The sequence below is a fragment of the Pelodiscus sinensis genome, chromosome 13 (genome assembly GCF_052426305.1).
Source record: "Pelodiscus sinensis isolate ZL-2025 chromosome 13, ASM5242630v1, whole genome shotgun sequence".
NCBI classification, from domain to species: Eukaryota; Metazoa; Chordata; order Testudines; family Trionychidae; genus Pelodiscus; species Pelodiscus sinensis.
The window spans coordinates 30324824-30352316 of NC_143064.1; the positions used below are offsets into that span (position 1 = coordinate 30324824).

The 27493-nt window shown below is 46.6% G+C and overlaps 1 protein-coding gene across 4 annotated transcripts; it reads left to right on the forward strand.

Annotated features, from left to right (window-relative positions):
• The first annotated feature begins 6814 nt into the window (after positions 1 to 6814).
• Positions 6815 to 26658, forward strand: LOC102449564 (protein Wnt-11b). 4 transcript variants are annotated; one of them, XM_089781631.1, is made up of 6 exons: positions 6815 to 6945; positions 19165 to 19333; positions 20948 to 21183; positions 22452 to 22729; positions 23416 to 23708; positions 24532 to 26658. In XM_089781631.1, exons 3-6 carry the CDS (start codon positions 20955 to 20957, stop codon positions 24704 to 24706), a joined length of 975 nt encoding a protein of 324 aa, XP_089637757.1. In that variant the 5' UTR covers positions 6815 to 6945; positions 19165 to 19333; positions 20948 to 20954; the 3' UTR covers positions 24707 to 26658. The 4 variants fall into 4 exon arrangements, with proteins under 4 accessions (XP_089637757.1, XP_089637758.1, XP_075796918.2 ...); XM_089781632.1 differs by lacking the exon at positions 6815 to 6945 and having other exon boundaries at positions 18840 to 19333; XM_075940803.2 differs by lacking the exons at positions 6815 to 6945; positions 19165 to 19333 and adding an exon at positions 19491 to 19595.
• The last annotated feature ends 835 nt before the right edge of the window (positions 26659 to 27493 follow it).

A 27493-nucleotide genomic window follows, 5' to 3' on the forward strand; every position in this document is an offset into this window, starting at 1 on the left:
AAAAACCCCTCTTGCGCAAGAGCGGTTCTTCCAGAAAAAAAGAGGAAGAACGGCTGTTGCACAAGAGGGGTTTTTTGCATAAAAAGGAGCTGTGTAGATGGTTCCCTTTTGCGCAAAAGCCTCTGGCGCAAAAACGGAGCCTCATTAATTATGCAAATGAGGCATGGCGATATTCCATGCTTTGCCTCATTTGCATATTGTTTTACACAAGAGGGTACAATGTAGCCAAAGCCCTAGACTTTGTCTACATTACAGCTTTTGCTGGAAGAAGCAATGCAAATGAAGCTCTGATTAGCATTCTGTCACACTTCATTTGCATAATCTATTCCAAACCGTTTTTATGCAAAGAGTTTTTGCACAAAAACATGCAGTGTGGCCATGGCCATTTTGCACAAAAACCCCTTTTGTCTTATGCCTCCCCTTTTTATTCTAATTTTACCGTTTCTCCCTGTGGGAGACTGAGGTTTTCTAAGCATTTCTAGGTAAGGTGATGCTTGTTCTGAAAGTTAGGCATAGAAGAATCTCTTATACCATGCATTTGCTCTCTCTCCTCAGAGTTAAGGGGGCCCCACTGGATGCCCTGTACATGGGAGAAAGATTGTCCCTGCCACTCCTTTCCACTCTCTCTCAATACCCTTGCTTGTTCAGTGTGACTTAGCAAAACTCCCCTGAGGAGCGGTTTCTAATTAGAGGTACAGGGTTTTTTGTTTATGGCACTTCCTTCCTCTGTGATGGGGCTCAGTGGGGACTAGAACCTGCCACAGCTCCTTGGTGGGAGGGAGATTTCCTCATTAGAGGCTGAAAGCAATTGCTTTGTAGTCTCCTTTTAGAATCTCCCTCATGGTGTGTTTGAAATCTCCCTCACTCACATTGTCCCAGCCCGATGACTCAGGGAAAGCAGAAGTGAAATTGTTCTCCTTACATTGGCATGTGTTCCCTAACTAGATCCTACCTGCTGAGCTTCCATGAAAGGAGATGAGCAGGGGCCCAGAGTAGGGATGTTAAATATCGGTTAAGTGAATAGTAAGTAACCTCAAGAAGTCTTATCAGTTAGTCCACTATTCTATAGTCCCTGGGGGTGAGGCTGGCAGCCAGTACACTCCAGCCTCACTCTTGAGGAACCCCCTGCCACTCCGCACTTCTGCCTCTGTATCAGAGGCAGCAGTGCAGGGTGCCAGGTGGGAGCTGGTCCTCCAGGGAAGCCAGCTTGAAAACCAGCTCCCCTCGTGGAACGGTTGCCTGTCACCCTGTGCTGCGGCCTCTGATAAAGATGCAGCAGCAGGGGGTGGAAGCTCCTGAGCTCCTTGACCTGGTACGAACCAGAGCTGAGCTGGGCTGCCTGCCCACCTGGCTCCTAATACACTTTAAATGCAGAGCTGCAGCAGGGGTAGGTCCCAGATCCGTTTCATGCCAGGACTGAGATGGACTGCTGGCAAGCTGCTAAAAAAATTACTGGCAAGTGGAGGGAGAGAGGGGATGCACGTAGTCTATACCATTAACCTATAAGCATTTGCTTATTGGTTAATCGACTATACTATTACATCCCTAGCCCAGAGAAGCAACCAGCCAGGTAGCTCAAACCATGGATTGTGTTGCTGCAGGCAGGTGTGGTCTCAGGGGCATGCAAAACACTGTCTATGTAACAGTGTCCCAGCCCTCTTGGATCCCTTACAGCAGAAATGGGCAATCTTTTTTTTATAGAATCAAAGAGCTGGAAATGACCTCAGGAGGTCATCAAGTCCTGTCCCCTGCCCAAGGCAGGACCAATCCCAACTAAATCAATCCAGCCAGGGTTTTGTCAAGCTGAGACTTAAAAACCTCTAGGGATGGAGATTCCACCACCTCCATAGGTAACCCATTCCAGTGCTTCACCACCCTCCTAGGGAAATAGTTTGCCTAATATCCAACCTAGACCTCTCCCACTGTAACTTGAGACCACTGCTCCTTGTTCTGCCATCCGTCACTACTGTGAACAGCCTTTCTCCATCCTCTTTGGAACCTCCCTTCAGGAAGTTGAAGGCTGCTATCAAGTGCCCCCTCACTCTTCTCTTCTGCAGACTAAACAAACCCAAATCCCTCAGTCTCTCCTCAAATCCGCTCCAGCACCCTAATCATTTTAGTCGCCCTCTGCTGGACCCTCTCCAATGCGTCCACATCCTTTCTATAGTGGGGGGCCCACAACTGGACACAATACTCCAGATGTGGCCTCACCAAAGCCGAATAAAGGAGAATAATCAAGTCTCTGGATCTGTTGGCAATGCTCCTCCTAATGCACCCTAATGCACCTCCCTGCGCTACCTCTCCCCCTAGCTTAGTATCATATGCAAACTTGCTGAGGGTGCAATCCATCCCCTTGTCCAGGTCATTAATAAAGGTGTTGAACAAAACTGGTCCTAGAACAGATCCTTGGGGCACTCCACTAGAAACCAACCGCCAACCTGACATCGAGCCATTAATCACTACCCATTGGGCCCGACAGTCTAGCCAGCTTTCTATCCATCTTACAGTCCATGTATCCAATCCATATTCCTTTAACTTGCTGGCAAGAATATTGTGGGAGACCATATCAAAAGCTTTGCTAAAGTCAAGATATATCACATCTATTGAGTTTCCCATATCCACAGAGTCATAGAAGCTAATCAGATTGGTCAGGCACGACTTGCCCTTCGTGAATCCATGTTGACTATTCCTGATCACTTTCCCCTCCTCCTAGTGCTTCAGAATGGATTCCTTGAGGATCCCCTCCATGATTTTTCCAGGGACTGAAGTAAGACTGACAGGTCTGTAGTTCCCTGGATTGAAGGGGCCCCGGGCCTCACAGGAAGGGGTGAGGCCAGGATACTTCCCTGCTTCCCCACCTCCAGACCATGATTGGTCTGGGGGTGGGGGAGCGCATGAAGTCTTTGCCCCTTCCCCCACCAGAGGTTCCCTCTAAGCGCCCATGCCCCTGGTGGTGGGAGGAGACTTCACATTTTCCCTTCTGTCCCCAGGCCAATCAGGGCTTGGTGGCGAAAGAGTGCGTGAAGTCTCCTTCCGTCCTTCCAGGAGCATGGCAGAGTGGAGGAAACTTTGTGTGCTTCCCCCACCCCCAGGTCCTAATTGGCCTGGGGGCAGGGGAGTGGCAGGGCCTCTACGGGCTGAATTAACCTGGTTAGTGGGCCGGATCCAGCCCATGGAGGCCCTTTTGCCTACCCCTCCCTTACAGAGTGGCATTACACACTGCTCTAGCCTCCCCAGTCACGGCTGGGGCCAGTCCCCATGCCTGTCAGTGCCTAGCCCATAGGAGGAGGCAATGCTGTGACAATCCAGATGATCTTGCTTCTTAGAACTATGTCTGAGTCAGTTCCTGTGTGAGTTTATCTAGTAAGGGCCAATTCTGGCAGGTCGCTGCCTCCCACCACCCCCTTTTATGTGGTGAAGCCACAAGTTCATCCAGCAAACCAGAAAGAGGAAGGAGGCCTGTCCCCATGGGAGAGGCAGCCCCATCCTCCAAGCAGAGCCAGTCTTAGGGGTGGACAAGCCGGGCAGTCACCTGGGGCTGCCATTTTCAAGGGGTATTTGCAAATGACCGTATTTGAGCCCGACCTCCCCCAACCATTCCCTCCCCCCCCCCTTTTTTTTTTGACAAATTTTGGTCCGGTATTTTTTTTTAAACCATCTGGCAGTCGCCTGGGCTGCCAATTGGTTAGGACCGGCCCTGCTCTGGGAATGTTTGCCTACAGTCTCTTCTGCCCTGGGTCAACTCCTCCCTCAGCAGAGAGCTCGGGGAGGAGCAAGTATTTTTCCCTAGTATACAGACACCCTCCCTCAAAAAAGGATTTGGCAGGACACGGTCAATAACAGAGGAATTATATGACCCCTAAATAGTGTTGGGGGTGGAAGAGTCACCACCACATGACCACCTAACACTGCTGGAGTGTTGGTGGCTTTACATCATTGCAACACAGCATCCTCAACTATTATAATGTCATGGGATACTCATCAGATACCATCAGGAGCCTCTCTCTGGCCACCAAGGGGCAGATTCACTCTTCTTTCCATTCCCATCTCCCATCTGGCTGCTGGATAGAAGGAGTTCCAGCAAAGTACCTCTTCACCCCAACCTCATTCTTGCTTGGTCAACGCAGCTAAGCTCTCCCCATTGCCTCCTGTGTAAGGTAGCCCCTGGACTTCGGTTAGAAGCACCAAGCCAGCCAATGGTTTGTGCCAGAGTAATGCAGGGCCCAGAAGGGCACCCAAAAATGTCAATCAGCACAGCTGAAGGGCTTCTCATTTCCCTTTTTTATCATCCTTTGTTCATGTTCTCCTATTCAAACCAATTTAATAGGAGAAATTCAAACCAATTTCATGTATCAGCCAAGATGTCGTGAACACTATTATTAGATACTTTGAAAAACACAGATCTATCATCCCTGTCATAGACACAACCAAGTTTCCCTACCAAGATCTCTGTGGCCCCTCGATGCTGTTTAATTAATGCTCACTGTTTCCTTAATGTCCAAGTGTCTCATCATCTTTTGCTTTGTCTTCTTCCTCCACCCTTTCCCTCAGGACATGCTATGCATGTGCATGCAGAAGTTTGATGGGTTTAACAAAGTATGATGTGGCATTGGTTTAATAGAATGGGCGCAACTTCTGTGCATAGACAAACCCAGTGACAGGTTGCAGTTTGCCTGGCTCCCTCCGCTGTCCTTCCTACCGGATCTCCCAACAGCTAACTGCTATGCTCTGTCAGCAGCCTCTCTAGGAGACATTATTCAGACTAGCTGGTTTGGACGTAGTGCCACTGTCCAAGTGTTCCTTTCTCTGCTTTTTATCCATGTATACAGGTTCTTCTGCCTCTCACCACGTAGCACACAGACCAGTCATAAGATCAGCACCAGCTGCTCGGGTGGGTGGCAGTGGTTATTGTGGCTCCATTTCACTTTCTCCATGACTTACCCTTGTCCCCCCCACCCCCACCCCCAAAAAAACACCCTTATGTGGAGTCTATGTAGGAAAGTGAAGCCTTCCTCCAGAGTTGGGAAAACCCTCTCAGAATGGAGTATGACACGGAAGTGGACTGGGTATTTTTAGCACTTACCCTTTGTTTGTTCTCGGGCTCAGTTTGGAAAGAGGAACTGATCTCAGCTGAAGTATGGCGTTTGCTTTAAAAGGAAGCCCTTGTTTGTGGGACAGTCATTGCAAGACTCATCGGTAAAGGGGGGACCCACAAAGTTACCTTTTTAGGAGGCAGCATGTTCCAGGGGACTGAGCCTGGGAACAGCTCTGCAGCTGAACTGAGTCAGTAGTTTCTGAATTCTGACCCAGATGCTGACACTGGCTTGTTTTAGGAGCTTGGCACTAACACTCTTTCCTTATTTTCCCCATCAGTGAGTCAGGAAAGGTAACAGCAATCGTCAGGATATGCCATTAAACAAGCAATATTTGCCAATTGCTACTGTACAGTAACCAGTGACTGCAGTTACTTCCAAGTCTATGAAAAATGACCCTGTCTAGCAATGTGCCATGTCTGCCAGCAGATACTGCCTCAATGACAACCGCTGGGTTTCCCGCCCTGGCAGACGCGAATGTGGATTAGCTGCTTTTAGTGAAGTGCTATGTAGGTTCCCAGCTGTACAGGTATTCTGTCTCTCCTAACACATGGCAGCTCAGAGACCAGGTTCTACACTCTGTTCCATCTTCTGCCCCGCTCTCAGTCACCACTTGGGAGCACTTTCCAGCTGGACCATGAGCTCAGCTTGTGAAAATAACTTTAAAGAGTCCTCCCAGTCCATGAAGGCTCCTAATCATAACACTCAGCTCCATCCAGTGTCCGTCTGTGCCATATTGTGCATGTATCCCCAAGCTAACACACTAATTTATTCCAGGAGAGGATGCCATTCTGTGGTTGGGACAATTCGCCCCCTGAGCAATGCCCTGTAAATAACAAACCACCATGCCTCCATTTTGGTTACTGATGACTTTTGCTACTGGCTATTCCTGGCCTCTACTAAACTCCATTATCCAGCTCTTCCTGCAATGTATATAGTCTTCTCATTGCTACTTCTGCTTCTTACCAGCCTTCTTTTCTGCATCCACCAATCGCAGCGGGCCAGGATGTGTCCAACAGGTATCAATTCAGGGCAACGGGGTACAAAATGCCATTTTGGTATCTCTCTTACTGACTCTTCCCAAGCACTAGCTAGCTAAGGCAGTTTGTACCCAGGCACAGGCAGAAGATGACTCCAAGAACATATTGTCTTCTGGGAGGAAACTGGTATGAGCGCCTTGTGCCCACTGGAAGGGACTCTGGGATTAGTGCCATGTTGGGAACAGCATCACCTGCATTGAGAAAGGGATATAAACATGTCTTAGCTGTAATGAGTCCTGTTTAATATATACAGACCATGTGGAAATTCTCAAATACAGAGCACAAGACAATTCTCTGGGTACCACATTCTAATTTCTGTGTCTCCTGGAATGGGCTTAGAACAGGACCTCTGCCTCCAGTTTTAATGCACCAACTACAAAAATACCATAAATAGCAATTTGCCAATGCCAGCACTGAATGCAGGAGTGCAGTGAAAGCGGGAAGGCCTAACTGATGGCAGACCCATCAGTGGGGGAAAGGGGAGCAAAGAGCAATTGCCAAGGGGATCAGACAATTTAAGAGCCTGGGGCCCTCTAGCTGCCACCCCCAGCAGTGCAGTGAGGCTATGACAGGCTTTCTGTTTGCCCTATACCAAATCGCTCCCAGAAGCAGCTGGTACCATGTTCCTGTGGCCCCAGAACATGGGAGTCTCTGTATAATGCCTCCACCCTGAGCACTAACTCAGCATCTTCCATTGGCAGGGAACTGCAGACAATAGAAGCTGCAGGAGCGGTGCCTGTGGTAAGTGGCCCACGGTGATCCTCTGGCTTCCCCACATAGGGATGTGCCTGTCACTTTCAGGAGCACCTAAGGTAAGTGCCTTCCTCTTCACCCAATGTTCCCTGAAATCTTTTCCATCCATGTGCAGAATAATTATTTTACGTGCACTAAGGCATGTGTGAATGTGCACCACCAGTAGAAACTCTGAACACTCTGCTAATCAGCAATCCAGCCCAGAGCCCACACCCCACACTCAAACATCCCCTCCTACGCCCTAATCCCTTGCCCTAAACTAGACACTCCTCTTACCCCCTCTCATATTTAAACTCCCTCCAAGAGTCAGCACTGCCCAAATGTCAAGCGAACCACAGCCACGTGGGTTGACTTGTATGTACATGGGGGACCTGCTGACTGTTCTGCTCTGAGCCCCAGAATTGATGTCATGAGCCTGGTTGATGGGTACCAAGTGGACTCCCATTTTGCCTTGATTGCTATTCCATAGACCACAGTACAGAACAACTGGGAAACCTGGGTATGTGACTCTGTCCCCCACTAGATAGTACCGTCATCTTGTGTTTTCATAGGGCTTCTGTACAGAGGGTTCTCAGGAGCTAGCGGATTCATAATTCAAGATCTGAGCCAGTACACTGGTGTTTGTCTGGGGTTCTGGAGGTAGGCCAAGTCAGGCCTGGAATTTGGCTGTACATTCAACAACACCAAATGTTGGTGAGCTGTTGTCATAGATTTTCAACCCTACCTTGAGCCAAATCTGCACAAACCCACCTGTTTTAGCCTCTCCATGCCAGATCTGAGACACCTGGGACCTCCCCTGGGCATTTTTGCCTGTGGAGAGGAAGACTTAGCTCTGAGGAGCTGACTCCTGAACAAAATGATGCGTAGTTACACTTGCCATGGACACAGGGCCTGCTGAGGGTTAGGAGCCTATCTGTTCTTGTGACAACATGGCCTGGAACTGGTACTCCTCAGGTCACGAGTTCATCTTTACAGCCTCATTGAAAGGGAGATGTGGAGAGTTTTATAGTGGCCATAAAGGTGGAGTGAATGGGAGAATAGAAAAGGAGGGGAGCTGAGGGGTGAGGGAGGGACTGCTCTCACCACACTGATCCTGCCCCCATCAGCTGGGGAAGCAGGGCAGTGGAAGACCTTTCAGTGTGGGGTGGGGAGAAAGTTCTCAGCCTGAGCAGGAAGCAGAGGGCCTGCCCTGGAGAACAGAAGAAGGTGTCTCATGGGTAAAAGGAAGTCAATTATATTAAATACTGGCAAATTTCATGCTGGTGAAAAGGGACAAATCAGCTATAGAGGCTCGCCACACAGTGGGTCCAGCCCAGGCAGCTGCAGGGCAACCTGTGCCCACCTCACCAACATGCCTTAGGCTGCCCTGATCTTAGGGTTGCCAGTCCTCCAGGACTGGCCTGGAGTTTGCTGGAACTGGGATTGATCTCCCAGCCACTACTGAAATCAGTCCAGGAGATTTTCATTGGGTAGTTTAAGAAAATGGCATTGCGTCATGATGGAGAGAAAAAAATCTCCCCAAATAACTTCAGTCACAGTTGGCAACTCTACCTGAGGACTGTCTGCTGAGACGTGAAGAGGCCACTTAAGAGTGCATCTACACAGCAGCATTATTTCAGAATAACAGCCGTTATTCCGAAATAACAATGTGAGCTTCTACATGGAAATTCCATTATTTTGAAATAACAGATGGCTCATTCTGACTTCTGTAAGCCTCATTCCACGAGGAATAACACCTATTCCAAAATAGCTATTTTGAAATAGCTGTAGTGTGGACGCTTCACTGCTTCTATTTCGAAGTAGCTCCTCCCCAGGGTCATTCAGTGTAATTATTCCCCAATGCCTCCTGGGGCTCTAAAGTGAAGTAGCACATCCACATTAGGAGAGCCTGCCTCAGACTAATTTTGAGGCTTTCCTGTAGTGTAGAAGCGCTATTTCGAAATAAGCTATTTCTGAGTATTCCTTCCAGAATAGCTTATTCTGAAATAAGCGTGCAGTGTAGAAGTATCCTTAGTGAAAGTTGTGGAGGGGTTTATCAGAGAGAACACCTGCCCACTAGAAAGTAGAGAAGCACCAACACCTCCCACATTAGCAAGGTCAGTGCTAAGGAGCAGGAGGAGTTTGTACAGCTTGGCTCCCCTGTTAGGCTGAGAGTGTATAGGAGGGTCCTAAAGTTGTCTGCCAGAGCCCCGCATTTGGCGTTCGTTGGGGCCTGATGCTGCAGGCTGAGGGAAGGAGTTACGTCTCTCTGAGGCCCTGTGATGTTTGCATGCAGCCCTAGTTAGTCAAACTCATTTCTGATCATAAAGCTCCACTGGAGTTTCTCTGAGAACCACATAAACCAAAGCGCTTTGGTCACAGTACAGGGCAGGCGAGAGTGAGTCACCTGTCACTCATCCTAAGTGCTACTTTCCTGGAGGCTTGCAGGGGTTCCCCTTCCTGTCTCCTCCTGCTCTCTCCATCTGAACCCAGGGAATTCTTCTCACACCCACTTCTCAAGTGTTGCAACCTCACACTTTGCTAGGAACACAAAGAGCTCAGAGGTATGTAGATGAAGCAGTAACTTCCCATTGCCTAGGAATCGCATCACAGGGCCTGCTGGGAAACTGCTGCTATATTGTTCTCCAAGTGGTAGTTGCTGTTAGGAGTCAAATTTCCTTAATCCCTGTACCTATGCAGTTAATGAACCCCAGAGCTAGGCTTCTCTCAACAACCAGGATTTGGGGTAGAGGGACTTCATGAGAAGTTCACGCTCAGCACAGATGTGGTATTTTGCTGAGCCTGCCTTTGCATACAGACTTGGGGCAGGAGGCAGGCTGTGGGATGCTGGGACATAGGCACTGTGCTGGTGGCAGTACCTTTCTTTGGGGTTGAATGGCTCTGTTAGCCCAGTGAACTCACCCAGTGAGGTTAGGGTCTCGGCCAGATTTCCTAAAATCTCCCACCATTCCTCTTGCTAGTGCAGATCCCCTTACTGCCAGTGCCAGTGTCATGAAGATCAGCTAAGAGCTGGGCCTGGATTAGGTGGCACAGTAGTTAAAATACTAGCACATTCCTTTACAAGGACTCCCATCATCACTCACAAAGGTGGAGCTGCACCCCTGGGAGATTTTAGAGAAACAGAGACAGTGTAGATGCTGTCCCATTAAATGCATTTTTCTGGGCACAAGGTAGCTTTGGGTACATGAGCACAGAGCACAATGACTTTGAAATTGGCAGGGCTGAGACCCATCTTGGAGGCTGCCTGGACAACTCTGCCCCTTTGGATGGTGTTCAGCGGGGCGCCAGGCATTGCCAGACGTCTGGAAAAACATGGAATGCTCCATAGCTATGTGATTTTGAAAACTTGACTTGCTGCATGGGCTAGGCACCTATGTTGATATGTAAAACAACATAGGAGGCATACCAGGGCAGTGGCTTCACTCACAGATCACTCCATGGCTCACTCAAGCTTAGCAAAACATGCATCTTTGAGCGCTAAAGACATAATACGTATGAAGTGGTATGTCCTCTGTGTTTTTGAGTTATACCATCCTGGAAAAGCACCAGGATAATTTTTCACAGCTGAAAAGCCAATTTCTCATGTTCAGAAAACTCCAAATATATTGCACAGAGTTTCTTCAAATTTCCCCCTCCACACACACACCCCTCTCCCCTCCACACACACACACACCCACCCCTCTGGACCTAGATCAAGCACAAGGCACTTCAGCTCAAAGGGGAACTTTTGAGGAAATGTATTTCAAAACACTGAAAAGGGGGGTTCAGAATGAAAATAATACATGAGCTGTAATTAAAGAGAAGTGTGTACTGTACATCTGAATTGTGTTCAAGGTAAAAACACATATGCCTCAGCTTGTGGAGTGTGAGAAAAGATATTTACAGACACCTAGAGGCATATCAAGTAGCAACAGGGTGGAACTGAGCAAAGAAAAATGGAGGTTCATTATCAGGAACCATTTTGACCAATTTGACTTGGGTTTATCACCCAAGGGAATTGATGGACATTCCATTACTTGAATAATGTAATATTATACAGGACAAAGCACTGGAGATTATACTGTATGGACAAATCCTGCAACAGCCTCCAGCAGAACAGGCTAGCTAGATGGGGTTTTCCAGTTCTAACTTCTGGGATCCTATCTTGTGATATGTACTATCCAATGTCATGTAATTATGGGACCAGTTTTCATCTCGTAGCTCTCAGAAGAGGTTGAAGTTCATGTCTGGTGTAAATACACTGAATTCAAAGTGATAGAAACAAATGATCCAAGGTGGAGAAAAAGATTTTGCATGGAATGACAATATTGAAGTCCTCAGATAACACAGGCAATGCCTAAGTGCTGCCAAACATGCAAATCATTAAACAGTTGTGTCCTGAGAAGGCTTTGAAAAGTACCTCAACTGTATGGAGCATGCTGAAACTATTACAAACAACTATAAAGATAATTGTTTCCTGCGCCCACAGTGCATGTGTTACTCTTTATGATGATGAGCCTACCACCCGCCCCACCCCCAACAGGAATTACACCACTGCTGCCTCAGGGCTCTGGATCTCTGTGGGAGCTGAGTCCTTCTGGCCAATCTCCTGGAATATACAAGCTAGACTCTACTGAGAAGTCCTTGCTGTGCAGCACCTAAGGAGGAATTTTTTCTTCTGCAGTCCCCTTATGCTGCCTCATACTTTCCCCATGACAAGCCGATCTCCTCCATGCACCCCTCCACATGTTTCATCTGCAACCAGGAAGTGAATTTCATCACAGATGAGACCATGCATCCGTCATGGTCTTGGAAGAGGCAAGCAGAGTTGCCACCCTTCTGAGAGACACATACAAAATAAATGTAGAAAAGACTGAGGTGTCTGGAATATGTCCAGAGCAATAGGGAACCCAGGGGTTATAGTTTTACCAGGCTCTCTGAACTCTACTTGGATCTGTCTGGATCAGGAAATGTGCAGAGGTGCAGTAGAACACAGATTTCCCTCACCTTCCAGGGCCTCCTATCAGAGATTCTTTCATATGTGAACTTTTCTTCCACTTGTCTGCTGGTCACATTTCCACGTTACAGTGAGTAGGTTTCACTCCCTCTAACAAGGAAATGTGGCCAGCAGGCCACTTACAGCCATTAACAACATAGCTAATGCCTTAAATCTTTCATGAGAAAAAGCAACCAATGGGTGGTTCCATCCCATTATGCTGTATCTTGACCCAAACAGCCAGGAGACAGAGAGAGAAGAGAGGATGCACTGATGGAACAAATGAGAGCAGACATGAAGGACTTAGAGTGGAAGAGGTTGCACTGATGTGTGTGCTGGAGTGCCATCCAAGTTAGTGGCTTGGGTTAGTTGTTAGGCAATCAGAGACAATACCAATCTGAGAATCAAACACATAGTAGCTGACTTGTCTCTATATCTTTTTCATTGTGTTTCTTCCTGGCCATCATCTGGAGCATGGCAGTGAAGAGGGCAAGAAACCCGTCCTGCTGTAGCTGAGGCTATGTCTAAACTATGGGGTTTTTCTGGGATACTGGAGGTATCCTAGAAAAACTCTGTCACGTCCAGGGAAATCATCCACTCTTCCGCTTTTTTTTGAAGAAGAAGAGCAGGCGTGCTCTTTCAGAAGCCCTGTCTTCTTCCCAAAAGAGGGTTTTTTCTGAAATTTGGCCCAGTGTAGATGGGCCAAATTTCGGAAAAGCCTCTTCCAAAAAAACTGTCAGAGAAGGTACGAAATTGCGGAGTGCAATTTGCGTACCTTTTTCTGATAAAGCCCAGTTGTGTAGTCATAGCCTGAGACATCACTTCATGTCACTGTTGTGTCTGCTACTAGTTTTGTAGTGTTCTGTGATGATAACACACTAGAGAGGAATCAGGCAAGGAAAGATAGGAAGGCAGGAGAAAAGAGCCACTGCAACTTTGTTTGTTCAGATGTTTTACTGAAAAACATGGATTTAAAAAATAAATAGGAAGCTTAGCCCCCAGTTCTTGCAAGAGTCTGATCTTTAAAATGGAATTTAATGCTGTGGGAATATGGGACAGGCCAAATCCTCCAGCCAGAATCAACACACTGCATGACATTACTTTGTGTCTGAAATGTTGCAGCACAAACCTACTTTCACCAGCAGGAAATGTTCCCCAATCAGAGATGCTCGGGGAGGATTTTCCGAGTCCCTACTGCACAGAAAAAGAAAAAGCCATTCTCCCCCTGACACAGAACACTCAGCCCTCTAATTTGATTTAAAAACCCAAAGCAAGATACTGGCAATGTTTTGTCAGAGAACACATGGTAAATGGAAACGGGCTCTGTTTTGTGCTCTGATTTGAGGTGCAGAACTGGACCAGATTCCTCCTCCTCCTTGAACATAGTGAAACAGAAATGCATAAATGCAGGAAGGTGTCTACTGGCCTCCATATGAAGGGGTCCTTGGAAAGACGTCCAAGCTGTGCCTTTGTTTGGCAGCCTTATATCAGAACATAAGAATGGCCATACTAGATGAGACCAAAGGTCCATCTAGCCCAGTATCTTGTCATCCAACAGTGGCCAGTGCCAGTTGCCCTAGAGGGACTGAGCAGAACAGGAAAGCATCAAGTGATCCCTCTCCTGTCATCCATTCCCAGCCCCTGACAAACAGAAGCTAGGGATACCATTCCTACCAATTCTGGATAATAAGTACTGATGGACTTAGCCTCCATGAATTTCTCTAGCTCTTTTTTGAACCCTGTTAAAGTCTTGGTCTTCACAACATCCTCTGACAAGGATTTCCACAGGTTGACTGTGTGCTACATGAAGAAAAACTTCCTTTTGTTTGTTTTAAACCTGAAACCTGTTAATTTCATTTGGTGACACCTAGTTGTTATGTTATGGGAACAAGTAAATAAATTTAACTTCTCCTTATTCACTTTCTCCATACCTGTCATGATTTATAGACCTCTATCATATCCCTCCTTAGTCTCCTCTTTTATAAGTTGAAAAGTCCCAGTCTGTGTAATCTTTTCATATGGCACCTGTTCCAAACCCCTAATCCTTTTTGTTGCCCTTGTTGCCTTTTTCTGAACCTTTTCCAATGCCGATATATATTTTTGGAGATGAGGAGCCCAGATCTGTATTTAGTATTTCAGAGAACTATCCACAATGACTCCGAGATCTCTCTCTTGAGTGGTTGTAGCTAAATTAGTCCCCATCATTTTGTTTATATAGTTGAGATTTTTATTCCAATGTATATTGCTTTGCATTTATCAACATTAAAATTCATTTGTCATTTTGTTGCCCAATCACCTAGTTTTGTGAGATCCTTTTGAAGTTCTGAAAGAATTCAAATGTGAAATTGCAGAAATATTAACTGTGGTTTGTAATCTATCCCTTTAAATCAGCTTCCGTACCTAATGACTGGAAGATAGCTAATGTGACACCAATATTTAAAAAGGGCTCTAGAGGTAATCCTGATAATTACAGACTGGCAAATCTAACATCAGTACTGGGCAAATTAGTTGAAACTATAGTTAAGAATAGAACTGTCAGACACGTAGATGAACATAATTTGTGGGGGAAAGTCTACATGGATTCTGTAAAGAGAAATCAAGCCTTACTAATCTACTAGAGTGCTTTGAGAGGGTCAACAAGCATGTGGACAAGGGGGATCCAGTGGATATTGTGTACTTAGTTTTCCAGAAAACTTTTGACAAGGTCTCTTACTAAAAGCTCCTAAGTAAAGTTAGTTGTCATGGGATAAGAGAGAAGGTCCTCTCATGGATTGATAACTGGTTAACAGACAGGAAAGAAAGGGTAGGAATAAATGGTCAGTTTTAGAATGGAGAGAGATAACTAGTAGGCTGTGTCTAGACTGGCAAGCTTTTCCGCAAAATCATCTGCTTTTGCGGAAAAACTTGCCAGCTGTCTACACTGGCCGCCTGAATTTCCGCAAAAGCACTGACGATCTCATGTAAGATTGTCAGTGCTTTTGCGGAAATACTATGCTGCTCCCATTTGGGAAAAGCGTCCTGCCAATCTAGACGCTCTTTTCCAAAAATGCTTTTAACGGAAAACTTTTCAGTTAAAAGCATTTCTGGAAAATCATGCCAGTGTAGATGTAGCCGTAGTGTCCCCCAAGGGTCCATACTGGGACTAATCCTATTTAACCTATTTAATAAATGTACTGGAGAAAGGGGTAAACTGTGAGGACATGTCTACAGTAGGAAATTGTTTTGAAATAACTAAATTTGAAGTAATAACTCCCTAAATAATTATGTCAAAATAAGTTTATTCCCCACGGAAAGCAGAAGTACAGATTTTGAAATAACCAGCCCATTATTTTGAAATAATGGACTTGGTAGTGTGGATTCTCTGCTTATTATTTTGAAATGAGGGGGGTTATTTCAAAATAAATCCCTCATATAGACAAGGGCTGAGGTGGCAAAATTTTCAGATGATATTAACTACTCAAAATAGTTAAGAATAAAACCTTGTGAAGCGGCTTTCTTTCCTTTGACTCTCACACTGCCCTACTGGCTTTCTTCTCTCACTTCTCTACTTAAAAGTCATTCCCATTCACCATGGTTTGCTGAAAAGGTTGTGATTCAGGGGAGAGCACAGAAGCAGAAAGGCTATGAGATGGAAATCAGCTGATTCTAACAATAATACAGTGTCACATTTTTCTCTCTTTCTTTTAATTTGAGCCCCTTTTATTTCCTTTTGGGATTTGGGAGTGACCTCATCCTTACCTCAGTATGTACCTTCTTCGTGGACCACTGCTCAGACACAAAGCGCTAAATGCCTTTTCATCCCATGGAAGTAACTGAGGAAGGTCAGCAAGTCAAGCTCTATCATCATTTTATTTCACATGATGGCAAGTCAAAAGGAGATCAGGGATGATATTAACTACCCACCTCGTTATGACCAGCAAAGGGAAGAGTCCTTCCATTTAGAACTTCCATTTAGAACTGATAGAACTTCCTACATGCCCAGCACCAAAACATCTGCCCACATCATGACCTAATTCAGCATGATGCTGCATTTAGTTTCAGTACAAAAAAACCCTTTCCTTTTGAAAAGGAAAAGACTGGAAAAGTGTAAGGCAGAGGTCTTATAACTGAGAATATTTCCAAAAGAAATTAATATTTGACTTCACAAGGCTCCATCACTGCCCGTCTGTTCCAGTGGGAATCCTTTCCCTCATCCCTATTTTGCACTGGGACATCTAATGGTTTACGGTGGACAGGAGCCCATGTTAACTCTGTAGTGTAGACACACCTTCATTTTTGTTCTTCCCTGGCTCTTCTTTCCCTCTTTGTCTCCTTTTGTCTTGCTAAATTCCTGGAGTTTTATATGAACGCTTTTACTCAGTTGTGTACATCGCTCAACAGGGTCTCACTCGTGGTAGTAGTGCAATTCAAGGTGCTTCTTCTGATTCAACAAGCTCGTTGTGGTTTGGGACCTGTCCTGATCCCCATGCATCAGTTGAGGTGCTTCAGCTGCCACTTTCCCAGTGTGCACTCTGGGGTACAGAAGGCAGAGGTATTCATGTAGAGTGTCCATCAGAGCCTGACTGTTATTGTGCAGGGCAAGGCACATTACTCTGGGCAAGCATTTGCCAGCCTGGATAACTGCTGACTCTTGTTATGGCTTGCATGGACCAGTGCAAAAGGAAAGGGGGTTTTTGTACTGAAACTAAATGCAGCATCATGCTGAATTAGGTCATGATGTGGGCAGATGTTTTGGTGCTGGGCATGTAGGAAGTTCTATCAGTTTTAGGACTGTACATTGGGTATAGTTGTGTCTGTTCTCCATGCTTGGGCATATATTGTGTGCCAGTGTAATGGATTTAATAACTATGGTGGAAGCTGCTTTGCAGCCCCTTTCCTTCACATGGCTTCTGGGAAGGTGCTTTAATGAGATTAGATGGGAAATGTTTTTGTTGGCTGCATGCTGAGTGCTCTCCCTAAGCCGGTCTGACACATCCTCTGGTAGGTGTCCCCAAGTAGCTTTCCTAATCACACTAAACTCCTGCAGATTGTTTCTCATACAGCTATTCAGCTATGAAACCTATTAGCAGCTCCTAATACCTGAAGCAAGTCAAACATGTAGAGCAAAGGGTTTGTCTCTGGGAGGAGAAAGGGGAAGAAGATAACACTGAGAAGTCAATGGCCCTTAGCAGGACTTTCCCACATTCAGTCAGCTTCTGAGGAATCCCTATGCTGAGTGTCAGGAAGGGACTCACTGGGGAGCCCAAACTCCTAGCCCTAAACCCCAAAAAGGGGATCTTTTGGGCTTCTCTCATTTTTCCCAACCCTTTAAGGAAGGAATTTAGCTTGCTTTTTATTGTAACATGGGACAGAGCTGGTGCTTTTGGTGGTAATTTGGCCCCATATGTCTCTGTCACATAGAACTGGATTCTCCATGCTGGTGAGGCTTTGTGAGATGGTCTCTATGCTTTTGATTGACTCATATATTTGGATAGTCCTGTGTTTAATCTGGTGGTGGATATTGCCACTGAGTTTCCTGAGAGGCTGTATGACAGCAGGGGAAAAGGGGTGTCCAGGTCTCACTGAATCCAAGGGAGGGAAACGTATGAACACAGTGTATTTGTAAAACAGCCTTCAAACAAACAAAAAATAGCTTTAAAAAGAAAAGGGAGCAGAAGTTGGGCCCCAAGATCTGCCCCCAGAATAATGATCCATTCAAGGTATGACATGGGGCTCTGATAAGTTCCAACAGCTTGTACCTGTGAGCTAATTCCTCCTATTTAATATACAAAAAAAATGCCAAGGAGTTTGTTTTGTTTCTCACTGTCCCCTCCCTTGTACTTTTGTCCATGATGAAAAGATGTTGAAAGGGAAATTTTCCATCTCTCATTGTCCCATATGCAGGCCAGACCATAGCCCCAGAGACAAAGCTCTCCCAGCTTCTATGCTGTAACCACTGTATGCATGGCTGCAATCAAATGCTGTGTAAAGAGCTCATTGCTTAATCCAGAAATCTCCTTTTAGGAAGAACATAAAACACTTTCCAGACAATCCAATGGGACTTGAATGCCTACTCTTTCTAATTCCATTTAAAGACTTTCTGACACCAGGGTATGAGTGTATGAATTCAATAGAGTGGCAATACAGTGCAATGCATCACTGAGCTCTCTTACAATACCTGAAAAGTCCCATAATAGACATGTGTGACAAGGCATGAATAAGAGGAGCTGGGGCCAATAAGAAGAAGGCAGAAAGACTGAAAATACAAAGTAAAGTACTTGTGTGAGTTGCAGGATCATTTTATCCTACAGAGCAAAAGACCAAAAAGGGCAATTCTTGACTTGGTGCCATATTGCCAGTGGCTCTGATATTCATATTAACTGGTAACCAAGATGTAATACTATTTCCATGATTTATAAACTTATTCCAGAGCCACAATTTTGATGCCACTGGATTATTAACAAATGTAACAGAACACAGAGCTGGGGTGACATTGCCAAATCTTCCACCCGTCCACTTGAAATTCAATCAGTTAAAAAAAAATTACAAACCTCCCTGAGCTAATTTGTAAAGACACGTCCTGGTTCTCCTCCTTCAAATTCCTTAATGCTCAGTCTCAGGAAATGCACCTATTAATCATGGCTACATTAGGGATGAGAAGGGATATTCTTTATTGATGAGCAAATACATTTAAATTATTCAGAACCATCAAGCTGTGTGCACAGTAACTTTATGCTCTTGTTATTGTTTGTCACCCTCACTTTTCCTTCCCTTGTCCTGTTTTATTCTCACTGCTTGTATCTTGTTTAGACTGTAAATAGTAACTTCAAGATGAGGAGAGAGAGAGTTCCTACCAGTGCAAAAAGAAATAGTAACTCGGTTGACCCACTCCACCCCCAACTCTCAGGAGTTTTACAGCAATCCTTTCCTATTTTTGTGAACCCTTTTTCTCAACAAAGCCCCACACAAACTAGAAAAGTGAGGTCCAGATTCCAACTCCCATTCATTTCAACGACTGAAATCGATTCAGATGATTTCAAGGACCTCTAACGCTCTGGTCCTAATTGACTGCACAGGGGAAGGTGGAAAAGTGAAGATTCACAAAGTGCTGTCAAAAGCACAAGGCAATTAACTCAAGCATTCGGCCTCTCCCCTCTAATCTCTCCCCTCTAGGAGGGGTAATGTAGAACCACCCTTGGTAAAGTACATCACCCCGAATGTGAATACAATGTAAACTGGCAGCATCCGTTTAACCTGGCTCCTCTCCCCCTTTTCCCGTCTGCCCCGGGGAGACACTTTATTACTTATTGTCTCCCTCTTCCAGGCTGCTCTTAACCCACCATGTCTGTGCCCGGTTTGCCAATGCACTAGAAGTGCCAAGCAGCAGCTGGCGGCGGGCTCCCGGCCTGGCTCTCCTGTCAATGCAGTGAGCAGGAAGGGCCGCCAGGCTCCGGCTCTTCGCATCTCCGGCTTACTTTGCAGCGCGATGTAAGGTGAGTGCGGAGCGGGGGTGCTGAGCGTGGGGCCAGGGAGTTGCCGTTGGTTTCGGGGAGGGGAGGACGCCCTTGCCAAAGGGGCAGCGCCCTTGATTGCCTTGGCTCCCAGCAATTGACATGCAGATAAAGCTCAGCAGCCCATTTCAAAGAGCCTCTTCAAAGGGGCAGCCGGGGCCTCGCTGCTCCCCGAGGGGCGGGGCGGGGCGACTGACTCGGCTCGACACCTGCGAGGACGGCGGGCCTGTTTGTCTGGCGCTATGTAAATGCGGAGGCGGGTGTGGATGCAAATGGGGCCTGGCCGCCCACAAGGACTTTCCCCGCGGAGCGATCAGCCCCGAGCACTGCGGCGGGTCCCCGGGGCCGCCTGGCTCTGGGCACAGCCCCCCCCCCCCCATGTTCCTTCCCAAGCCCCGCATCCGCCAGCAAAGGGTCGTGTCCTCGCGCCCCAGCCAGTGCCCGGCCCCTTCTGACTGCGGTAGCGACCGGGCGCACCTGGCCGGGGCGGGGCTCAGGGACCTTTCGGGGAGGGCGGGGTGCGCGGCTTTGACACGAAGCTGCGAACGGCCCCGCGTGTCCGGCCGGGAGCGGAGCCGCCGTGTGAATGGCACCCGAAACTCCCATTGTCCGTGCCCCCGGGGGGCCGCGCCCGGCCGCTTTAAGAGCCGGGGGTTACTGGCTAGCCCCGGACTCGCCCGCTGCCGCGATGGGCTCCTGCTTCCCAGCCCCGCTTCGGCTCAGCCTGGTGCTGCTCTGGCAGCTGCGTCTCTCCGCGGCGATCCAGTGGCTGTGAGTAGCTCGTGGGGCTGCAGCCCCCGGCAACGCACCTGCCCCCGGCAGCTGAGAGATGCCCAGCCCGGGGCTCCCCAGCTCAGCTTGTTCCCTAACAGCTGCCGGCGCTAAATCCCCTGGGGACAGGGTAGGCTCCGGCCGCGCTCCAGGGGAACTAGCTCCCTTCCTCTGTCCTCTGCTACCTAGGCAGCCCACCTCCCCTGCCTTTCCACTTGGACTAGGGATGCTTTCTGGCCATGCTCAGCTCCAGCCCAGGCTGTTTGCCGTTGTTTCCCTGCTGGGCTTTAAAGCCTAACAGCTATCCCTTCCCCCTTCTGGCCGAGTAGCCACTGCTGGCTTTGGGGCTAGAATGGAAGAATTTTCAGTCTTCCTAATTATAAGTGGCACCTCAAAATTCAAACTGCCATTTGCCCCTCAGGATACAGGTGTTAGTTGGTCTTTATAACTGCTTAAGTCCACTGAGTTCACAGGCAGTAAAGGCCCACATGCATCTGCTGAGGATGTCAACCAAGGGATACAAGTAGTAACTAGCTATGTTTGCTCTATCAATATTGATACCTGCCTACCAGGAACAGCTCTGAGACCCACCACCTCTTTTCAGGTGGAGGTTACTGAACAGCTGTCACTGATATGGAAGATAACCAGATTTCTGATTTAGAGGTTAAAAGCCTGGTATCCAGTTACCAGTACTCAGCCCATGGTTTATCTGTACCCCATTGCTCCTTTTGGCCCCCAGTGACATCTCTGGACAACAGCAGGCTGTAGTCTGGGCTGGGTTCTCTACCCCATCTCACTCAGTTATGGTAATTCCTCTCCTGACAGAGGGCTAATGGTGAATGGCAGCAGGGTAGCATGGAACCAGACCCAGCACTGCAAGATTTTGGATGGGCTAGTCCCAGACCAGTTGCAACTGTGCAGAAGAAACCTGGAGCTCATGCACAGTATCGTATATGCAGCCAAAGAGACCAAGGGAGTGTGCCAAAAAACATTCTCCGATATGAGGTGGAACTGCTCTTCCATTGAATATGCACCCAGTTTCACCCCAGACCTCATTAAAGGTAATTGTGCTATATCATCTGGCATTTCTGTACCCTGCTTGTCTAAACACTGTAGTTTTTCATTCTCCTGCAGTCCTTTCACATGCAAAATTCTGACTGTAGTCAATGGGTCATATTCTGATGTCAGATACTCTAGAGTAACAGAATTTAAGTCACTAGAGATATACAGAATTCATCCCATTATAACTGAGATCAAAATCTGACCTGGAACATGCAAAGAGACTGCAAGATGCAGTCTCCTAGCTAGCTCATAGTCTGGGTGATGGACATTAACTTTGGTGTCAAAAAAAAAAGCACAATTGCTAGAGACCCCCCAAAACAAAGGGAGAGTTAATCCCAGGGGAAAGTGAAGAACAGAACAAAAGAGGGTGAAAAATATGGCCAAAAGAGTAGAATCAGAATGGGATGCAGACAAGAAGGGGTACAAAGGAAGTATATTTTCTTACACCTGTTTTTGTCTAGTTGCTATTGAGTCAGAGCAGGAATTTTGCATTCTTGCTCCTGTGAAAGAAATTACTGGTTGGGGGTGTGGGGATGGAAGTAGTTTTACTTTCCACTCCAAACCAGTATTAGAGGTCTTTTGGAAGAAACTAACAGGGCCCTGTCTCCTTAATGTGATAGTACTCTGGCCCTCTTGGAACAGGATGCTAATATAATAAAAATAATGCATCTTTCAGAGATGTACTTGACTGGTTAAAGTAAATTGCTGAGTAAATCATCCTGGATTCCGTTTCTGGAGCTGCTGCTGTTTTGCTGTGTGACTTCAGCAAGTTGCACCAACTCCCTATATTTCCCTTTCCCTTTCTGTGACATGGGGAGAATAATGCTGACTAGCACCATAGTTGTTTGAAGAGTTAAGAGATTTCACTAATGAGAGTGGGCACATACATGCATGCTCTGAGATCCTGGCTGTGGAAAATCAAGGTTCTAATTGTAAACAACACTGCTCTCTCGACGGACCCATGTAAGGAGGCTGCGCAGAGCTAGCCACTGCTCATTCAAGAGCCTGTCAGAGTTGCTTGAAGTGTCAGCCAAAAGGAGATGCTTCCCTTATGCTTCCCTGTACATCCTGAATTCTACTTGCTGTTGTGTTGTCACCCACACTGTGCTGAGATCCTGTACAGTTAGCATCAAATGAATGAAAGGTGGGAATGAATCTGAACAGTAGTGGTGATTTTCTCTGTATGAAGAAAGCTCTGTGGCCCTAGGAATCACTCTGGCATTTCTGGGATTCAGGACTCTTTGGGATTCTTTCTTTTTCTTCACAGGGACGAGGGAATCTGCATTTGTGTATGCACTGGCAGCTGCTGCTGTCAGTCATTCCATCGCCCGCGCCTGTGCCTCAGGGGAATTACCTATCTGCTCCTGTGGATCTGCCCCATCTGAAGTGCCTGGGCCAGACTTCAGGTGGGGTGGATGTGGGGACAACCTCCACTATGGCCTCCAGATGGGTTCTGCCTTTGCTGATGGTGCCATGAAGTCCAGCAAGGCAGGGGGACAAGCCACCAGGCTTATGAATCTCCATAACAATGCAGTGGGCCGACAGGTGGGTATGGGCACTGGCTACAAAAACTGGCAAGACCACAACAAGCAAGGCAAATCAATGAGTTAAAGTAATTTTATAATGACCTATGTACACAAACACCCTTCACATGCCTTTCATGTCTCTGCATATCTTTTCTCCTGATAGCTAATGGACCTGTGGTGACCATATATATCCCAAGCAAAGGTTTTGCTGACAGTTCGCCAGCAACCTACCGGTGGCACCTAATGCCCCAAAATGGAGAAGATAGCAGCTACCCCCCTGCTTTATATTATGGAAAGATGCTATGCAGAGACTACAGTCCTCTGTACACAGCCAGGCACAAGATGGGAAACTGCCCACAGCACACCCCTGAATTAAGGAGAGGAATCTTCAGGCCCTATTGCAAACTCATTCCTTGGGAGAAGTGTCATGTGTACTTTCTTCTTATAGGGACCATAAAGCATAGTAAGTGAACCCTGGGATTCTGTTAGCTTCAATGTGGGATTTCATGTTTGGCAACACTTGAAAGAGTCCCCCATAGATACTAAGTGAGGTAAGACCTCCTGGGTGCCAGTGACTGGCCATGCTTTCTCATATCCTGAAGCCTCCTGTGGACATTCTCCAGAAATCTTCCTAAGATGTTTGGGATATGTCAGGAAACGATGAATCCCAAACTTGGGTTCCTTACTGATTTTCTTTCCTTCCAGGTATTGATTGACTCTTTGGAGACGAAGTGTAAATGCCATGGTGTTTCTGGCTCCTGCTCAGTTAAGACCTGTTGGAAGGGGCTGCAAGATTTAAGTGAAATAGCTACTGACCTCAAATCCAAATACCTGGCAGCTACCAAGGTGACCTACCGGCACATGGGGACCAGAAAGCAGCTTGTGCCCAAAGAATTGGATATCAGGCCAGTGAGAGATGTTGAGCTGATTTATCTAGTCAGTTCTCCAGATTACTGCACAAAGAATCCCAAACTGGGGTCTCTAGGAACTCAGGACAGGTAAGGACCAACTACAGAGGCTGTAGCATCCCTCTGATATGGGAACTTTCATTCTACCTCTGCAGTCCAACCTAGAAACAGTCTATATAAGTAACACGGGTAGCTGTGTTAGTCTGTATCTACAAAAACAAGAGTCCTGTTGCTCCTTAAAGAGTAAGGCTATGTCTACACACCAGCATTATTTTGGAATAACTAACGGTATGGTTTTATGGGGGCCTCATATGGTCTAGATTGGGCCCCATCCATCTTTTGATTCTATCTGTTCCACTAGGGCTGATAACTAAACCTTGAGTAGCTTGTGGAGAGGAAGCATTTGTTAGTTAGATTCCAGCAAGTATGGGGATTGCCATGAAACCCTAACAGCTAGTTTATCTCCTCTGGGTACAGGATGGTAGTTCCGCCCCCCCCCCCCCCATTCAGTATTCAGCTGTTAAAGCAGTAGAGAGCCTAGTAGATCCAACTGTCCATTCCACAGCCCAGCTCTGCTACAGGGCATATGAACCTGCTAGTCAGTGGATTGGGTGAGAAGCACTTACCCACCTCACCCTAATATGTCAAGAGCAGAGAGGAGGACCATTCTCATCTCTTCCATAATCCTTCTTGCCTCTAACTGCTCATCATTCCAGTGTCTCTCAGAGAGAAACAGTCCCTCCCAACTATTCTTTGGTTCCCATGTATGCTCAGCCTCTAGAAAAACAAATTATTTCCTAGATTGATACCCATCTCAAGTCCTACCCATCTCAAGTCCTATGCCAGAACTAGCACCTGAACACAGTTGTGCTATCACATTCCTAAATCCCCTCATCTGCTTCCACTTGGGCAGGCAATGCAACAAGACCTCTGTGGGCAGTGACAGCTGCAACCTGATGTGCTGCGGGCGTGGCTACAATGCTTACACTGAGAGCATAGTGGAGAGGTGCCAGTGCAAGTACTATTGGTGCTGCTACGTGATGTGCAAGAAGTGCCAGCGGACAGTGGAGAGATACGTGTGCAAGTAATGCAAGAGGCTCTGCAACAACCAATGCACTGAGAGAGCACTAGAGGACTTTACACCGACACACTCCAGAGCATATCTGGATATTTAATTAATCACATGGGAAGCTGTGAGCTTTGGCTAGGAAAGGGGCCGTGGGGGAAGTCCTCATTGGCACTACCCAGGAAAACACCTGAGAAAACATTTTTTGGAAAAAGACCAGGCCTAAAAAGTCTTTAGCCCCACCCTTTCCAGAGCAAGACCAATGGCTGCCTTCTGGGGCTGACCTGTTTTGTTCCAGTCTTCAATCTCCAGCTGTGGACAAATAATTTCATTCTGTATGCATGGATCTCTTTCTCCCTGAGCTGCCAGCAGCCATTGTCTCTTTGTGGGAAACTTTTAATCTAAGAGCTGGGAGTGATGGATGGAAAAGAGTGGAGGGAGAGATGAGAGTGATTGCAGAGGGAAAAAGAAGGGCTGCTCCAGAATAAGCATGCTGAGGAAATCATGGGCATGCACTTTTGGGGTGTCAAGCTGATGCAAGGCCACCAGATTCTCCAGTTTCAAGACATGCTCATTGTCTTCTGCAGCATCACAATTTCTCTAGCATTAGTGTCTGGTTTGGGTGTAGGCTGGCCCCTGACCAAATAATTGTTCCTAGAAACAGACTTCTGCCACTTTCTCCACTATTGGTGAGATCCATTCCTTTGCCTTTTGACAGCAGTGTGAGAAAGTGAGAGTCTAATATTATGGTAATGGGCATGTTATCAAAATATAGACAAAGAGGATGTGGGGGGAATAGCACAATAGACAGTGCCACTGAATTTCAGCATGAACCATGAAACCATGAGGTATTGGTAAGGACCGAGCCAGATGCTTCTGGTCTCTGAGCTTGCAGTTGTGAGGTGAAGAAGCCAGCAAATTGGGTGGCACACTCTTAATTCTCTCATCTGTTTCTCCCCTCTTCCCTGGCTCCACTACACCAAACCCAAGAGTAGCAGCAGCCTGTCTGCCTGCCCCTGCGTCTGAGCCACAGCTCACTCATGAGTGCTGAGAGTGAGTACTAAATATATTGGATCCAGGGTGGTAAGATTATTCATTTGGTGTCTTTAAATCTCTTCCAGTGTCTCTACCAATCACAGCTCTAAGTCTCATGTGCTACCCAGTATGGCTCACCTCTCTGCATCCCCTCCACCTGGACTCAGTTGGGACACAGAAGGGATGAGGCAATGCTGTCTCCCCTCTTTGTGTGGTAAAGGCACTGCAAAACAGATATCCTGAATCCTTTTAGAAGAGGAGACTGCAGAGAGAGCTTCATAGTTCAAATGGAAATAAACATCCTTTCCCTTTAAAGGTGCTTCCTCCTCCCCGCCCCCCCACCTCGTCTGGTATTGATTCTATACTGCATTTGTCTGTTGTAGCCAGACACAGGTCTCACAATGTGCACATAACAAACTTTTCAGCATTACTCTGGTTTGCTACAGATCTAATCTACCAGCAAAGTACTCATTATTCTGGGATTTTTTTTCCTAGTAGCAGAGAGCTTGCATCTGGAGAAGTGATATTTTAGTTGTTTCTGATCTTGTAAATATTGGGTCAAACTAATCTCTGTGAGAGCTGGCAGCTGGGAGAAGAGGTCATAAGTGAGAGTGACTTTTGAATGGACTGACTTTCTATCTCCTCCCCTTGTTGTCTGCAGGCGCTCTCCAGTTAGTGCTAGCCCCAATAACCTCAGTTGCCTCAGAATACACATCAAAGCCAAGATGAAAGCAGAAAGACACCTGCTGCAGCTTTCCTCTTCCTCTGACTGTAAGAGGAAGGATTTTTCTTTTTTCTAAAAGGCAATATGCTCAGGACCTACCACTTTCTCCACCATCAGTGAGAGCCATTCCTTTGTCTCTGTACATCTGTAATGTACAGATGTTCCTTTGTCTCTGCTCTACATCTGTAACATGTAAACTTGATTAACATTCTAGAGTAAGGTTCTTGTGGCCCTGGGGCTTCTGTGACAGTTGCTGATACATTTATTTTTTTTAAATAGTGGGCTTTTATTGAATTAAATATGGAACTGAACAATCCTATTGCTTCACTCTCCTGTGTCATAGAATCTGTTATAACACTGAATTGTACCCCAGCACCAAACGTTAATGTGTTGCAGGTTTTGTATTGAGAATAGCTACACCTCACCAGTTATCAGCAGAGATCTGGAGGTAGTTTGAGATAAACAGATGTGCTAGATAGAAGTTAAAAGTGAAATAAGTGTATTCAATGAAATGTATATAATTAGATTTCATCCTTTAAACCCTTATTGCTTCAGACAATCTGGACCCTGTCAGATACCTCTGTATCAGCTTCACTTAGGCCTTATGTAGAAAGTTTCCTTCACAGCTGTAAAGGTTAGAAAGTTAACTTTCTATTTTTAAACAATATCTCAGATCTGTAGCTCATTCTTGTGAAGTGTTTGTCCTTGCAGAACTTTATTCACAAAGAAAAGGGAGCTTCCTGCCCTACAGGTTAGGAAGAGCTTCTCACTATGACTGAAATGCTGGGCCTTCTGAGCCTGCAGCCAGCTAATATAGCCAGACCTACCCTCTTTTATTCTAGTGAAGTAATGTTGGTTCTTAATTAATACTAGTGATGTAAAAAGTTGTTTAAAAATGAAACCAGGTAACCACTAAAAATCCTACTGGTTACACGTGTTGTGGGCTCTGTGGTATAAAACTTAAATAAGCTTTATGCTGCAGTGCCCACAGCAGGGTCCTCCTCCCAGGGAGCCAGCATGTAACCTGCAGCAGAGGGGTGAGGAGGCCAC

Coding starts and splice junctions, on each gene's coding strand:
- LOC102449564 (XM_006113681.5), top strand. CDS start 19,938: ATGGCACCCGAAACTCCCATTGTCCGTGCCCCCGGGGGGCCGCGCCCG. Junction 21,184..22,451: donor CACCCCAGACCTCATTAAAG/GTAATTGTGCTA, acceptor TTTTCTTCACAG/GGACGAGGGAATCTGCATTT. Junction 23,709..24,531: donor TCTCTAGGAACTCAGGACAG/GTAAGGACCAAC, acceptor CCACTTGGGCAG/GCAATGCAACAAGACCTCTG.